This window comes from Protomyctophum bolini, assembly GCF_963924005.1.
Source record: "Protomyctophum bolini genome assembly, chromosome: 24".
NCBI classification, from domain to species: domain Eukaryota; kingdom Metazoa; phylum Chordata; class Actinopteri; order Myctophiformes; family Myctophidae; genus Protomyctophum; species Protomyctophum bolini.
Window position 1 is genome coordinate 8214738 of NC_137885.1, and position 17500 is coordinate 8232237.

Sequence of the window (17500 nt, forward strand, 5' to 3'; positions counted from 1 at the left end):
TGTTACAATGGGAGTCGACGCTATAGTGTCGCCACTCTCTCACTAGGTTACTCTGCTTATGGTAGTCCGTCACATCCGATTGATGTCTTCTACTGTAAACTAGGGCTGTCACGATTCGCCTCGTCCACGATTCAATTCAATTTTCGATTTGCAGCTCACGATTCGATTCGATGTTCGATTCGCTATCACGATTCGCCTAGTCCACGATTCAATTCAAATTTCGATTTGAAGCTCACGATTTGCTTCGATGTTTAATTCAATTTTTTCAATCAATTTTTTAAAAACCTCCTTTTTCAGCATTGAGGGCTATATTCATTATAATTTAGGCCAATATCTTGGTTTGTAAAGAAAAACACTTGTTTCCCAATAAGTCACATTTATTTTCTATAAATAACAAATCAGAATGAGAATAATAAAAGGTTTAACAACTTTGGGTTTTATGCCCTAACATTTTTTTAATGTTTCTTTAAGATGAGATGACTTGTAACATTCTTGTTAAGCTCTAAGTAAGTAAAAGAAAGAAAAAAAAAAGACAAATAGTATATAGACCCATCTGTTGTTAGTGCAATTTGATCTGCATGGCTCAGCCCTTCAGTGATTTGTGCCCTCACTTTATCATACATGCCAGGCAACACACGCGTGGTCATATGCGACCTGCATGGCATTTTGTAACGTGGTTCTGCTGTTCTGCAACTCTCATTAAATATTGAAAGCCAGCGTTTTCCACCATTGAAAGTGCTCGCATGTCTGCAGCTATGCAGACCGCAACTCCGTGCGTTAATTGTTTTGCACGGGGCGAATTAGCTGAGAGCATTTCTCTATAAGAATCTAGAATATAGTTGGCTGTGTTGTTGTCTTTGGGAGGCACACTATTTTCCGACAGCATTCTAGCCGACGGGGCAACGGTCCGCTCCGCAGCGGGGGGACCGTCGCTGCGATGCGAAAAAGCGATGGTCCGACATGCGCTGCTCCCGTGCTTGCGGTTAGGGTTGTGATGTCTGCTAAGATGCTGGCCCATATTTGACGTGTTGCCTTTGGGATACGGCACTCGTCTTCTTTTCCACACTTATTTCCGTGTATCATCGTCGTCGCCGCTGTCTACAACAGCACTGGCCATGTGAAACGCAACAGCGGTCTCGTTCTCTCACTTCTCACTTCCTCCTCTCTCCTCTCTCTCTTTCTCTCTCTCTGTGTGTGTGTGTGTGTGTGTGTGTGTGTGTGACTGACTGTGTGTGTGTGGCACGGCTCCGATACAGCTGGCTTTTCGTCTCTTTTTTTTCTCCATGCATTCGCATGGGCGGAATGGCCCGGCCGCTCGCGGAAGTAAAAACATAAAACATCGCGATTCGGAGCCTCATTTCGATACACTGAATCGAACAATTTCGATTCAATTTCGATTCGTATCGAGAATCGTGACAGCCTTACTGTAAACCCTGACGGTTTTCTGAAATACCTATGTTTCTGTGTCAGTGGTGCTCAATATGTCATGGCCACCGACCCCCCCATCTGAGAATATGTTGTTCCAGGGACCCCCCCACCCCCGGAAGTGTTCGCTCTGAAAGAATATATATTCAAAGATTTGTCTAAAATAGCAGAGCTACACCTACAAGCATGTATAGCGTGGCACTCGGTGCCGTGCTATGAGCTTGTAGATCTGCTATTTTTCAATAGCAAAAGTATAAAATAATGCTTAAAAACACCAGAAGGGATTCCCGTTCAGAATGGGTTAGGTACGTTTTGCTGGAGTGACCGTCTGCGTCTCTCTGCCCTGCTCTCTCTCTCTCTCTCTCTCTCTCTCTCTCTCTCTCTCTCCCTCTCCCTCTCCCTCTCTCTCTCTCTCTCTCTCCAGAGTGTGTGAGTTGGAGGAGCTGGGAGAGTTGTCTCCGTGTTGGGAGAATCTAAGAAGACAGATCGTTTCTCAGTACCAGGCCGTCATACTGGCCTATCAGGAAACGCTGTCCGACCTCAACAACTACAGAGGTCTGTTCACGAAACACAAGCACGCACGCACTCACACACACACACACACACACACACACACACACACACACACACACACACACACACACACACACGCACGCACAATCGCACATGCACATATTCATGACTCTCTCCCTCTTTCCGTCTGTCTGTCTGTCTGTCTGGTGTGCGTGCGTGTGTGTCAGGTCCATCATTTAAGGCCAGCAACCTGAAGGCGGACAGGAAGTTGGAATTCATGCCGACTAACCTCCATGTCCAGAGAATGAGGGTTCAGGACCAGCTGGGCTTTGGTGAGGCATGGTCACTCACATGGTCACTGACCATGGTCACTCACATGGTCACTGACCATGGTTACTCACATGGTCACTCACATGGTCACTGACCATGGTCACTGACCATGGTCACTCACATGGTCACTGACCATGGTCACTCACATGGTCACTCACATGGTCACTGACCATGGTCACTGACCATGGTCACTGACCATGGTCACTCACATGGTCACTGACCATGGTCACTCACATGGTCACTGACCATGGTCACTCACATGGTCACTCACATGGTCACTCACATGGTCACTGACCATGGTCACTGACCATGGTCACTCACATGGTCACTGACCATGGTCACTCACATGGTCACTGACCGTGGTCACTCACATGGTCACTGACCGTGGTCACTCACATGGTCACTGACCGTGGTCACTCACATGGTCACTGACCGTGGTCACTCACATGGTCACTGACCGTGGTCACTCACATGGTCACTGACCGTGGTCACTCACATGGTCACTGACCGTGGTCCCTCACATGGTCACTGACCGTGGTCACTCACATGGTCACTGACCGTGGTCACTCACATGGTCACTGACCGTGGTCACTCACATGGTCACTGACCATGGTCACTCACATGGTCACTGACCATGGTCACTCACATGGTCACTGACCATGGTCACTCACATGGTCACTGACCATGGTCACTCACATGGTCAATGAAAGATTTCCAAAGGAACAAAGGCGTTGTTTTCATGCGAGGTAACGTCGTGCGTAACTGAGAGGGCAAAAAAGAAATACAATAGCAGCACTTTTTAAACATGGTCACTGACCATGGTCACTCACATGGTCACTGACCATGGTCACTGACGGGACCATGGTCACTCACATGGTCACTGACCATGGTCACTGACGGGACCATGGTAACTCACATGGTCACTGACCATGGTCACTCACATGGTCACTCACATGGTCACTGACCATGGTCACTCACATGGTCACTGACCATGGTCACTCGCACGCACACACACACACCACTATACATTTTTGCTGCTGTTAAGCCTAAAGCCGAAGAATTTCCAAGCTTGTGCATGTAGATCTGCTATCACCAGTGTGAAACCTGGTATATAATCTGACATAAATCTAGCCCTGTCACAGAGAAATAAGCTCTAAATGTCTGATCCTAACACACTAACCCCCAACCTTTTTAAAATCGTAAACGCCCAACACTAGCCTCGCTCCAACTTTGGTGACGTCTGTGTTCTTTTGAAAACTTTACTTACTACTAGTTACTTTGTAGATTTTGATTATTATTACAAAACATTCAGCCCTACATATTTCGGCCATTTGAAACTAGCCGATCTGCGTCGCATTGTGAGCTTGTAGATCTGCTATTTGCAAAAGATTCTGCATTAAGAGAACTTTCTGCTTTTGGTATTTTTAACCTTTTGGGTGGGAACCCCTTTTGGTGTTAGCATTACGTTATGCTTTAGCTATAGAAAAATAGCAGATCTACAAGCTCATAGCGCGCCACCGAGTGGCGCGCTACGAGCTTGTAGGTCTGCTATTTTTTGAAAAACCGAAGAACGACTGACATAGAAACATAGCTTTTTCAGACATTTTTAGGATCTGATCTCAGGTCAGAATGGGTCAAAAGTACATTTTGATACCAGCACTTTCTCTCTCCCCAGACCACACGTATGACGTGATAACCATCGGAGCGCCGGCGGCTCACTGTCAAGGCTTTAAGAACAGCGGGCTGAGGAAACTGCTGCAGAAGTTTGAAGACACCAAGAAACAGTAAGTGGACTCAGAGGTCCATGGGCGTGTGTGTGTGTTTGGTCCAGAAACAGTAAGTGGACTCAGAGGTCCATGGGCGCGTGTGTGTGTGTGTGTTTGGTCCAGAAACAGTAAGTGGACTCAGAGGTCCATGTGTGTTTGGTCCAGAAACAGTAAGTGGACTCAGAGGTCCATGTGTGTTTGGTCCAGAAACAGTAAGTGGACTCAGAGGTCCATGGGCGTGTGTGTGTGGTCCAGAAACAGTAAGTGGACTCAGAGGTCCATGGGCGTGTGTGTGTGGTCCAGAAACAGTAAGTGGACTCAGAGGTCCATGGGCGTGTGTGTGTGGTCCAGAAACAGTAAGTGGACTCAGAGGTCCATGGGCGTGTGTGTGTGGTCCAGAAACAGTAAGTGGACTCAGAGGTCCATGGGCGTGTGTGTGTGGTCCAGAAACAGTAAGTGGACTCAGAGGTCCATGGGCGTGTGTGTGTGGTCCAGAAACAGTAAGTGGACTCAGAGGTCCATGGGCGTGTGTGTGTGGTCCAGAAACAGTAAGTGGACTCAGAGGTCCATGGGCGTGTGTGTGTGGTCCAGAAACAGTAAGTGGACTCAGAGGTCCATGGGCGTGTGTGTGTGGTCCAGAAACAGTAAGTGGACTCAGAGGTCCATGGGCGTGTGTGTGTGGTCCAGAAACAGTAAGTGGACTCAGAGGTCCATGGGCGTGTGTGTGTGGTCCAGAAACAGTAAGTGGACTCAGAGGTCCATGGGCGTGTGTGTGTGGTCCAGAAACAGTAAGTGGACTCAGAGGTCCATGGGCGTGTGTGTGTGGTCCAGAAACAGTAAGTGGACTCAGAGGTCCATGGGCGTGTGTGTGTGGTCCAGAAACAGTAAGTGGACTCAGAGGTCCATGGGCGCATGTGTTTGGTTCCGACGCACTAACAGTCCTACCGTCCGACACCCTACCCAAAAAACCTATCCTCACAGGAAGCCACGGGTCAGTTTTAACCCACCACAGGTTAGTTTTAACCGGCCACGCATGTCGTGACAGTGTTGTCGTGACTAATGTCCGTCGGACTGTTAGTAGGTCTGACAAACGCCCCATATGCGCTGTAGTTCACTCCCACGCCTAGCCCTGCCCCCTAGCCACGCCCCCTCTGCGCTGTAGTTCACTCCCACTCCTAGCCCTGCCCCCTAGCCACGCCCCCTCTGCACTGTAGTTCACTCCCACTCCTAGCCACGCCCCATCTGCGCTGTAGTTCACTCCCACTCCTAGCCCTGCCCCTAGCCACGCCCCCTCTGCACTGTAGTTCACTCCCACTCCTAGCCCTGCCCCCTAGCCACGCCCCCTCTGTGCTGTAGTTCACTCCCACTCCTAGCCACGCCCCTAGCCACGCCCCCTCTGCGCTGTAGTTCACTCCCACTCCTAGCCACGCCCCCTCTGTGCTGTAGTTCACTCCCACTCCTAGCCACGCCCCCTAGCCACGCCCCCTCTGTGATATAGTTCACTCCCACTCCTAGACCAGGAAATGTGTCTCGTTACCCTAAGGCTTTCATTGTTGAGCCGAATGCGAACAAAAAGAAAAGCCTGGGTACCGAGGCTATTGGATGGGTAAATGACATCACTGCTCCTAATGGTAATGGGATGGGTAAATGACATCACTGCTCCTAATGGTAAATGCAGAGGACAAATGTCACGCGTGTAAAAATGACCAGAACGGTCCAAAGGAGTGGGCACTACAATAATTTATTTGTATTGTACCGTAACGTACGTGTGTATACTCTGTAAGTGATATAGTCCTGAACCTGAGGCTGGTGACCTGAACCATGCATAAATGACCATGGCAATGTTTAATTCAATGTTTAATTCAATTTATTTCATACAATTTGTTCAACATACTTCCGTTTTGGATCCTTATTTACATGCTTAAGTCTCATTCAATGTTTAACTTTGATTTTGAATCCAGTAAAGCAAAGTATTTAATTTTCCTAGTTTTGAGTTTTTCAAGAAAGTGATATAATTTCATGATTTCACGTTTTAAAAAGTATTTATTTTTTGCCCTCTCAGTTACGCACGACGTTACCTCGCATGAAAACAACGCCTTAATTTGTTCCTTTGGAAATCTTTCATTGATTATGTATTTTGAGAGAAGATTTTCCATTGTGTGGCTTTTTTCTTACTTTTTGTTGTTTATTTTTGTTTGTTTTTTCTTACTTTTCTGATCAGCGTATATGAGGAGGGATGGTGAGTTATTATGCACTGCTCTGCTTGTATTTTCGCTTTTGTTTGTGGTTTGTTTATTTGTTTGGTTCGATCTCCACTGTCGTGCTGTGCCTTTGCGTTACCAACCTGAATCAGATGTCCCATGCACCGTTTGTCGTGGGCTGTAGTAGGTGGGTGCTTTTTTGGGTTCGGAGCCAATAGAGAGCGGCGCGCCATGATTTGTCTATGATATTTATGTCCGTTTTATGATCGAATGATAGATATTCCATAGATGTAGTTTCTAGAAGTAATAGAAATGTGGGTCTGTGTTACACTTTGAGCATGTTGTGTTCACATCAACTCCCTTTGAATACCACTTCATTTGAAAATCCAACAAATTATTTTTGCTCGCCAAAACTGCTATAGATACACATTATCTATAGGAGTCTTTATTTTATTTTAAATGGAGTGGTATATTCCACCTTTTTACTCTGTCAAGGTCAGTCTCTTGTCTTTGTGCGTCAACTATCCACTGTGTTATTAGGCCGTTGGTTAAGAACAGGCATGTTGCATGATGTAATGTAAGATATACACAACACTGCACAATAATTAAGAACACTCGAATAACTGTCACAGGTTATGGTGCTCAACTTGTGGTAGTAGCCTATATGTATGAAAGCATTGAGTGTTTCCCCTTTGAAACCAATGGCCAAGCATGGGCAACATGCTATCACCACTACTTCAAGAATTAAAATAAAATTTTTCCTAGAAGCTTTGTCATTGGTCTATTTGCCTGTATACTTGAATCCTGAGATTAGTCATTTCGACCGAGTTGACCAATGACAAAGCTTCTAGGAGCATCTTTGAATGGAGATTGTGGCCCCTAGATGTGTCACAGAGACTACATTTTTTGGGACCCTGGGCGTTTTACCCATTGCCGGGTAAACCAAAAAAAAAAGGCCATTAAAATGTTGACTTATTATTGCTTATCAATCAAGATCAAATTCACTGAGGTGCTTTATAAATATGCTAGCGAGGCACGTTTTGAAGTCACTCAATCTTGACACTTGGAACACCATGTGACGAAGACCTGGTGAGGTAAAATGGGTCCAACATCTTTAATTAACAGAAAAGACGCTAAAATCGTCTTTCGATGCCCGACACACAGGAAATCGCAGATATACATGCTCACAACAACAACACGCCCCCACACTGGCACGATGCTCGGCGATGCTTGTAGATCTGTGATTTTCGGTCCACGACACACAGACAAGCAAGTAATTGTAAAACCAGGCTTTATTTAGCTGTGCACCACCACCCCTTTTGAGTCAGACTTTCTCACATTCGGTTAAAACAAAAAAAAAACGTTTTAAAAGTTTAAAGCTCTATATAAACTGTATGATGCTAATCATTGCTGGAGTGTTAGCGGTGTTAACCCATTCTGAACGGGAACCCATTTTGGTGTTAGCATCATGTCATGCTTTAGCTTTTGAAAAATAGCAGATCTACAAGCTCATAGCGCGCCACCGAGTGGCGCGCGACGAGCTTGTAGGTCTGCTATTTTTGAAAAATCGAAGAGCGACTGACATTTTTAGAATCTGATCTCAGGTCAGAATGGGTTAAAACCACGTGCATTGCGTGCCTATGTCTCCGCCCGTGCAGCAGTGCCCTGACCAGCTCCCAGTCCATCGTGTACATCCCGCAGGACATCGTGCGGGCCAAGGAGATCATCGCCCACATCAACACGCTGAAGACTCAGGTCAGCTACTATGCCGAGAGGCTGTCCCGGGCGGCCAAGGAGCGCTCCGCCAACGGCCTGGAGAGGACTCTGGCCATACTGGCCGACAAGGTGAGGGAAGGCAGTAGGGCTGCGAATCTTTAGGTGTCCCACGATTCGATTCGATTCAGATTCTTGGGGTGACGATTCGATTCAAAAACGATCTTTTCGATTTTTTCCGATTCTCGATTCAAAAAAGATTTTTTTTCGATTCTAAAGCAGTTTTTTTATTTTGATTAAAAACAATTAAATAGAATTTTAGCATGATCTACTCCAGTCTTCTGGCATGAAAGCAGAGTACATTTAGTAAAAAGCTTGTATAATTGTAAAGGTTTTATCAACTGAATGATTTAAACACACAAAGGTTAAATCCAAGAGTAAGAACATGTCTCATTTATTTAGCTTGCACAAATTTGAACCAGTACAAAAGTTACAAAATCTCTTCTCACTCAATACCAGAACAATACATTAGTATTAAAACAGGTGTAAAATAAATACAATTGGCAGGCTTAGCTTATAGCTGGTAGTAAATGCACTATGCAGAAACCCAGGCCATAATGCATTGCATGCACAGGTACATTTTTTTTTTTTTTATCGATTTTTGGAAAATGAGAATCGATTCTGAATCAGACGGCATTAGAATCGCGATTCTAACTCGAAACGATTTTTTTTGACAGGCCCAGAAGACAGGGCCCAGGCAAGGACAGTATGGGTTGGTGTTGATTTTGACAGCTACATTTTTTCAATTTTAGTTTTAGTCGTGGTGGTCTTTTTGAATGGGTTTCTCATTTAGTTTTTTGTCACGTTTTTCAGTCGACCGAAATGTTTTAGCGCTATGTATTTGAGCTGGTGGTGTGGTTGTGTTTGAAATTCAATTTGATATTCAATTCAATAATGTGAAGGGATCATTTCTGATTATCCGACATAGGACCGACATGCGGAATATACGATGGCGAACATGCGTTAAGGTTTGGCGACCGGAATCCGGTCACCGGATTAAGGTTGGCGAACATGCGTTAAGGTTGGCGAACATGCGTTCAGGTTGGCGAACATGCGTTAAGGTTGGCGAACATGCGTTAAGGTTGGCGAACATGCGTTAAGGTTGGCGAACATGCGTTAAGGTTGGCGAACATGCGTTCGGGTGGGTTAACATGTGTTCAGTTTGGCGAACATGCGTTAAGGTTGGCGAACATGTGTTCAGGTTGGCGAACATGTGTTCAGGTTGGCGAACATGTGTTAAGGTTGGCGAACATGTGTTAAGGTTGGCGAACATGCGTTAAGGTTGGCGAACATGTGTTCAGGTTGGCGAACATGCGTTAAGGTTGGCGAACATGCGCTGCTCCGTGTTTGCAGTTATGGTTAGGGCAGGGTTTGAGGTAGGTTGTCGTTGTCGGACCAATAGTATGTCGAAACTAAAGCCTGTACCCAAAAAAATAATTTAAATCTAAATATTGAGCCAAGCAAGTAAAAAAAAAAAAAACAGTTTGGGCTGCTACACAAAAGCCTCACTAGATGGACCCCAGACGTGTTATAAAGTGAAATACCATTGATTCCTCACCGACATGTGCCTCTCTCTCTCTCTCTCTGTCATCCCAGACGCGTCAGCTGGTGATGGTGTGTGACTGTAAGCTGCTGGCGTCGGCCATCTTGGCGCTGAACGCGGCGCGGCCCGACTACGTGGCCTCCAAGGCGTCCCCGACGGCCGACGCCGCGGAGCAGGTGGTCCTCCGCAACGACCAGGACACGCTGCTGGCCACGTGGAGCGGGCGCAACAGCCGCTCCTCGCTGCACGTCGACTGGCACGAAGAGGAGTGGGTGAGTTCAAGAGACGTCGTTTATACCGCTGGAAGGCATGTTGTCTACATGTTCGTAGACAACCGTATACTCCATACGGTATATGAAAGCGGCGACAATTACCTTTTTAGCATTGCTCCGGTTGCTATGTATTTAACGCCTCCGTCCCCACCAGCTATGGGTTTTTTTTCCCATAGAGCCTCCATTATAACATGATTTTCCAAAGCCCTGTGTATCTCCAAAGCTTCGAGCGCTGTCCACGGTGAGCTGTCGCACATGCGGATGATTGTAGACTTTGTCTCGCATCGCTCCGGACATGTAACCGTTTCTGACGTGACGAGAGGTAAGGGATATGTGCTAATGCAACAACAGCCCCCACCTCACTGATAACCCGGAAATGAAACAATGGCTCGTAGACTGAGACTGAACGGCTTTTTGTAGTTTTTGTAGTAGATATCGGTAGCACAATTTGAATTTTCACCCTATGCCTAGAAAGATAATGAAAGCCATTGTATTTGACGAGGGTTTGACTGGATTGTTGAATTACTACAATGGCCATAATGCTTTGGTCCACTGCCTCCTTGTGGAGAGGGTTGCGTGGAGGTGTTTCTGTCCTGACGAAGAGGAAAGAAAGAAGAAGGCTGATCAAACTCTTTGGGAGACACCCCATGTGGGCGGTCTGTTGGTTTGTCTGACTGAGACAAACATGGAAGTGAGACCAATGCCTGACGCATCATCAGACATTTGAAATGCTAAAATATCCCGTGTGAAACTGTGAACTAAACATAATTAAAATAAGATATGGTAGCAAAAGGGGTAAATTGGCCCTTTAACCCCGTAATACCCGGATTAATTTCCACTTGCAAAAAACCCGATGTCAACCTTACTACTATCAGAGGAAATCATGTAAAACAAATTATTAAAAGAATTGTGCTAATTTTATGCACATTATAAATAATAAAATTATATAATAAATTAATAATTTACATTTGGGCGATATCTTTCACAATAATGAATAAAACATTCTAATGATCACAAAAAAACATATATTACAATTATTTTACTTACTTTTATTAGGGTTAAAGGTCAAAGGTCACAGGTGGAAATAAAATCAAAATCGTCCAGAGATTTTTAATTTGTGTGAATTTCAGCCTCTGTGGGGGGTATTATTTATATGCAAAAATCATGACCAATGGCATTGCAATGAACATCAATGTGCATTAATCTCTCGGAATTTGAAGTGCTTTGTAATTTCATAAAGTGTCATTTTTTGCCCATAATTAGTTCGAAAATTATGAAAAAGCAGCAGTTGGTCAGTCATTTAATTAATCAATCAATCAGTTGATCAATTAGTCCTTCAGCCTCTCATGGCTCATATAATTTGACTAAACTATAGATATCTCTAGTGGTTAAAGGGAAATGATTTATGTTCCCATATATGCCCTTCCATTACTATTAAGAGAATGTGTTTTGATTTGACTGGGGCACGTTCATATTTTCTAGTTTCAGGATTCTAAAGCGCAGTAGCTTGACTTGAACATTTACATTTGGCATTGGCACAGATGTAAATCGTAAAGCAAATTATGTATGTTGCTCCCCGCTTTGCATAATCCCTCTCCTCTCCTCTCCTCTCCTCTCCTCTCCTCTCCTCTCCTCTCCTCTCCTCTCCTCTCCTCTCCTCCAGGAGAAGGTATGGCTGAACGTAGATAAGTCTCTAGAGTGTATCATACAGCGTGTGGACAAGCTGCTGCAGAAGGAGAGGAGTCCGGTCGACTGTGGCCTGGACACTACCCAGACTGACCAGCAGGGCGCTGCTACTAAAAAAGGTAAAGTGCAGATTTTATTTTTTAAAACCCTCTTATGGCCCTTGACGTAAATTGACTGAATGTAGGGGCTTTGGATGGATACAATGAACTCAAATGAAAAAAAAAGATCACAGGGATTTATGAATGACTTATTTAATATATTTAGCCATATATAGATCGACTGATAAAGGCCGGCCACATACAGTATGATATCCACATTATGATTATTATAGCCATGCCGTTCCCATGTGGATACTGGGATGAGATCCACATGACTGAAGCTCTTCACACAGAGTGGCACATGAAATGAATTCTGAAGATGAAAAGATGACGATCAAGCAAAAAAAAAAATAACACAACCGGAATGAATGGAAGTCAGATGTCATCAAATGAGTTTTCTTAAAGGACAACTTTAGTTTTTTTCAACCAAGGTTCATGTTTTAGTTTGTTATTAGATAAAGTAAAAGATGAGTGTTAATCTTTTTTCATTTGCTGCTTTCTTTCGTTTTAGGGAATTTAGCTGTTTTTGACAGGGGGGCCGGGGCCATCTTTTTTATGGTTTACTATAGTCCTAATAAACGTCAGGAAATTACATCTGGCCACAGAAGAGCACAGGATCTACTGAATGTGAAGGTAGCCTACTGGGGGAAGGCTTATACTGTGTGTATAGGCTCAATATGTAAGTTTGTCACATTCAATAGATCCTGTGATCTTTTGTGGCCAGATGTAATTTCCTGGCGTTTATTAGGACTATAGTAAACCATAAAAAAATAAATCACCATAAAATTGTGTTAAAAAATACATATTTAGCCCCATGCTCGAATGCCCCCGCCCCCCTGTCAAAAACTGCTAAAATCCCTAAAACGAAAGAAAGCAGCAAATTAACACTCATAGCGTGTGAATGACATAATGTTTGTACATGGTTGTGACAAAAAGGGGCCGAGAGGACGCGGGTCTTCTGGATCAACCCGGCGGGCACCGGCTCGCAGGACCACCCTCCTCCGTCACCTCCGTCACCTTCATCACCCTCGACTCCATCGCCATCTCCATCATCACCCTCCTCACCGTCCTGCCCCTCACTGCCCACCCTGTCCTCTGCATGCCATCTTCCTACTGCACACCCTGACACACCACAAAAACGTGCGTTAAAAAAAAAAAAAAAATCTAATTTCTGTTTTTTCTTTCTTATTTGCTCCACACACCTATACTAGGGCTGTCACGATTACACATTTAAGTCGACGATTCATTGTCTTACAGATAACTGCCATTAACGATTTAATTGTGGGGTTTTTTTTGGCGTTGTGACCATTGGACAACATTTATGAATAAGCTATAAAGTTTTAGTTTCCTCGTCATTAAAAAAAATGCACAGGGCAGATATGACAAATAATGTAATATGCCGTACTAAGAAAATGAATTACATATTTAATAATTTTATAGAAAAAATGTATGAAACAATAGCATCACTTTATGACACGTTGTGTAAGCTTGTAGATCAGGATAATTGCGATTATCTCGATGATGTAATAATTGTGACAGGTCTACACCATCTTAACCTCTCTCCTCACTCGTCTCGTCCTCCCCTCTCCTCCCCTCCCCTCCCCTCCCCTCCCCTCCCCTCCCCTCCCCTCTCTTCTCTTCTCTTCTCTTCTCTTCTCTTCTCTTCTCTTCTCTCCTCTCCTCTCCTCTCCTCTCCTCTCCTCTCCTCTCCTCTCCTCTCCTCTCCTCTCCTCTCCTCTCCTCTCCTCTCCTCTCCTCTCCTCTCCTCTCCTCTCCTCTCCTCTCCTCTCCTCTCCTCTCCTCACCTTCCCTCTCCTCACTTTGCCTCTCCTCAATTTCCTCCTCTGCTCCTCTTCCCATTTGAACTGCTAAGAAACTGTTAATTCTTTTTTAAGAAACCTCCTCTCACCGTCCGGTCTCGCGTTGTGAATACTTGGGTGTTCAATATCGTATTTCAAAGAAGCTTTTCTCGTCTTCAAAACACATTGGCGTGTAAACGGTGAAGTCTTTGATGTTGTCTCTCGGGTCCGTCTCTCTACATACAGTCCTGTGTCTCTGTGAATAGAGACAGTGTGTTGTTTTGTCAGTGTATGTCCTGGAGCTTTGCTAGTGCAGCTGATGTTCTGTCTTTTCTGTGTGTCTGAAATGGTGTTTGTGCTTAATTAACCCGACTCCGGCCAGATGGAAGGAGCTTGCGTCACTCTTGTTTCACTGTGTGAACTTGTGAACTCAATACTCAACTGCCCCCCATCTGTCGGAGTCAGGTTAGTTTGTGCGAGCCCCGTTGGACCTCCTTGGACCCGGGTCAAGTTTCTATCGAAAGTTCTGTTTACCGTTTTGGTTATAATGGCCCTTTAGTTTGGCAACGCTGTCACACTGGTTAAAAAAATAATTGGGCCGTTTTTTGGACATTTTTTTTTAAATGCGTCAATAATTGTGTCCCCCCCCCCCCCGTTTCTTCAAAAGAAACGCATACATGACATTTTATTCATTCATTTTCAAAGAAATTACAAGTAGTGAAAATAGCAGATCTACAAGCTCACAATGAATAGGACTCTTCAGATGATTCAAGGATGGCAGACAGAGACGTGGCCCTGGTCTACTGTAATGTATGTTGCGTCGTTGCTGCCGTGTTGCTTCTAGCGCCCCCTAACCATGCATGTCGGAACTTCCGTTCCCCCTCTTCCAGATGGAAGCCCCACTGCTGAGGAGGTTTACCCAGGTAAGAGCTGCCCTGCTACCCCAACGCCACCACCACCCCTTTCTCCCCTTCTCTATGTCTCTCTCTCTCTCTCTCTCTCTCTCTCTCTCTCTCTCTCTCTCTCTCTCTCTCTCTCTCTAGGATTAACCCATTCTGGGCGAGAACCCCTTTTGGTGTTTCAAGCATCATGTTATACTTTAGCTATTTTTGAAAAAATCGTGAAAATGTGGCGTAAATATTTGAATATAATTATATTCTTTCAGAGAGCGACGGTTTTAAACTCAAATCTTTGCTTCTGGGGGGGTCCCTGGAACAACATATTATCAGATGAGGGTCGGCGGCCAAATACATATAATTTTTTGAGGATTCTTGACATGAAATATTGAGCACCACTGACGTAGAAACATTGGTATTTCAGAAAACCTTCATGATTCAGAGGACTTTTTTTTTTTAAATGTCAATGTCGGGCCTGTAAATGGGTTATGGGTGAATGACAGGTTAGGTTAGGGGGTGTCCTGGTGACTCAACCAGCTGATACACAAACAACACATGGCACAGAATGGCTTGGCGTGTCACACACGTGTCACTCTCTTACTATACTTAACGCTACTCTCACTTCACTCCTGTCTTGGTCCGGAACGTTTTCCGTCCATTGACTATGACTCATTTTTACTCTTGACATATGGTGGTTTTATTTGCTAACATTACGGATACTGTAAGTGCCCGTCTACGAGACACGGTGGGAGTAATAAAGGCACGACACTAAAAGGCCGACTTCACCCATTGTCAACCTATTTTCATATAATTGGTCGTCACTGGTGCTCGTGGTAAAAATGGTACAGTCTTGTTCTACTCGGTCTGTGCCTCGTAGGAGGACTGTGGACGCTTCAGAAACCCATCGTTGGACAGGTTTTTGTTTTACCAACAAGATTTAAAATATATATATGTGTTTGGGTTTGTATTAATGTGAGAACAATGGCTTCCAATATAGCACGTTAACTCCAGTAGTTAACATGAGTACAAAACCTGCAGTTTATATTAATTTTCCCCATAGACGTTTCATAAAGTATTTATTTAAATACCTGTATAAGCCTACTCATGACAAATAATTTGGGGCCGAACAAATAATTAGAAAAAATGAAAAACGACAAAAAAAAGTGTCCGAGTGCTTACAGGTCTTTAAATAAATACTTTATCAAACTTCTATGGGGAAAATTAATTGGCAATTGTCTTCTGGGGCCGCTCGTCGGGGCGGGACTGCGACGCTCTATAGCCATATCATTCACCCTTTTTAAAAATAGTTAAAAAAAAAGGCTAATATGTTTTGTGATAAGGGGTCAATATAGGGCCCCTAGTGCTTGGTGTGTGCTGCCTATTGGGGTGCATGACAAGCTGCACGTTCGCAAACACAGTATTGTGAATACTGTGTGCATGTGCAGTAACTGTAGCCATTGTCTCCCACTCAGCTTTCCTGCTGCACCTGTGGGTGTTAATTTGACTTTGAGAGACCCGTACGGAGCTCTTGAGTTACACAAACGGTTCCCCGGGTGCAGTACTAGTCCCATTTCTCCCTGTCTCTTTCTCTACCCTCCTAACACCCTTTCCCTCATTAGCCCTCAGCCTAGCTATAAGCGCATTAGCCTCCAGCCCATAGTGCTGCTGCAACGTTTGCTCCCCTCATTGCCTCATATGGAATGTTATCCGTTCCGTGTTCTGTGTTGTTGTAGCCGTTTGTTACACACATACACTGCAAAAGATTGATTTCATGTTTTCCGTTGATGTGCAAAATAGCACTTTCATTTTCTTTTTTTAGGCGCTATATTGGATTATTGGTATCACTGCCTTTTCACGAGAACATGTATAAAATATCATGTAAGAATATGTAGGCAATTAAATGTTATGTAACTGGCCAGTACATACATACTGTACTGTATATGGAATGCTCTATGTCTTATACCGTTTAATTTGTTATTTAAAAAAAAAAACATTTTAAAATTGTGAAAACAGCTGACCGTAGAACAAAGTGTCAAACCGTGAAACTCTAAATTTAAATATAAACCCCACGTTCATGTGATTCATGTCAACGGCAAGGAATCGACATTGGAAAGATTCACTTGATTGAATGTACTAATAGTAGAGTATGTGTGTGTGCGTGTGTGTGGTCATGTGCGTGCGTGTGTGTGTGTGTGTGTGGTTGTGTGCGTGTAGGCGAGTGGAGCGAGGCGCTCTACCCCCTCCTCACCACGCTGACGGAGTGCGTGGCCATGATGGGAGACAAGGCCAAGAAGTCCATGGTGTTCCTGCTCATGCAGGACAGCGCGCCCACCATCGCCATGGACCTGTCCCTGCAGTACCGCCGGGACGTCGTCTTCTGCCAGACGGTCAGTTGGTGTGCGACAGTCCGCCACACACAGGTGGTGGAAAGTACAACTAAGTACATTTACTTAACCCATTCTGACCTGAGATCAGATTCATACGAGGTTTCCACTGGACACACACTGGTCTGATGAACCCATTCTGACCTGAGATCAGATTCTAAAAAATGTCAGTCGTTCTTCGATTTTTCAATAGCAGACCTACTTGTAGATCTGCTATTTTTCAATAGCTAAAAGCATAACATGATGCTAACACCGAAATGGGTTCCCGGTCAGAATGGGTTAAGTATTATGTTATACTTTAGCTATTGAGAAATAGCGGATCTACAACGAGATCACTAACGAGCTTGCAGGTCTGTTATTTTTGAAAAACCGTGAAAATGTATAGTGCACATCTTTGAATATATATTCTTTCAGAGCCAACGTTGTTAACTCAAATCTTTGCTTCTGGGGGGGGGGGGGTCCCTGGAACAACACATTTTGAGATGGGGGTCGGCGGGCAATTACATATAATCTTGGTGGGTCCTTGACATGACAATGTTTGAGAACGACTGACACAGAAACATGAGGTTTTTCAGAAAACTGTCAGGATTTAGAAGACATTTTTGTAGAATCGTTCTTCCCAGGTCAAAATAGGTTAAAGATTAGAGCATGGTGGTAAAGCTAGCAATAATATTTTTAGAATATTTTTTTCCCCATAAAACTCCTAATCTCTGATATAAAAGCAAAGCCTCAATTGGCGATAATGTATAGAACAGCAGGCACACAAGGCGTTGTTAGCTTGTAGTTCGGCATTTTCATAATATCGATCTGTGGA

At 44.3% G+C, this 17500-nt stretch overlaps 1 protein-coding gene across 3 annotated transcripts in view; it reads left to right on the plus strand.

Annotated features, from left to right (window-relative positions):
* LOC308311651 (inositol polyphosphate-4-phosphatase type I A-like) overlaps positions 1 to 17500 on the plus strand; it is an 82511-nt gene that overhangs the window by 37225 nt on the left and 27786 nt on the right. The window contains exons 11-19 of one of the 3 annotated variants that reach the window (XM_080758425.1): positions 1850 to 1980; positions 2166 to 2270; positions 3944 to 4052; positions 7894 to 8080; positions 9605 to 9823; positions 11487 to 11628; positions 12544 to 12747; positions 14297 to 14329; positions 16517 to 16689. In XM_080758425.1, coding sequence (XP_080614551.1) covers positions 1850 to 1980; positions 2166 to 2270; positions 3944 to 4052; positions 7894 to 8080; positions 9605 to 9823; positions 11487 to 11628; positions 12544 to 12747; positions 14297 to 14329; positions 16517 to 16689 — 1303 coding nt within the window. The remainder of the gene's footprint in view (positions 1 to 1849; positions 1981 to 2165; positions 2271 to 3943; positions 4053 to 7893; positions 8081 to 9604; positions 9824 to 11486; positions 11629 to 12543; positions 12748 to 14296; positions 14330 to 16516; positions 16690 to 17500) is intronic. The other 2 variants (XM_080758426.1, XM_080758427.1) reach the window with 2 other exon arrangements.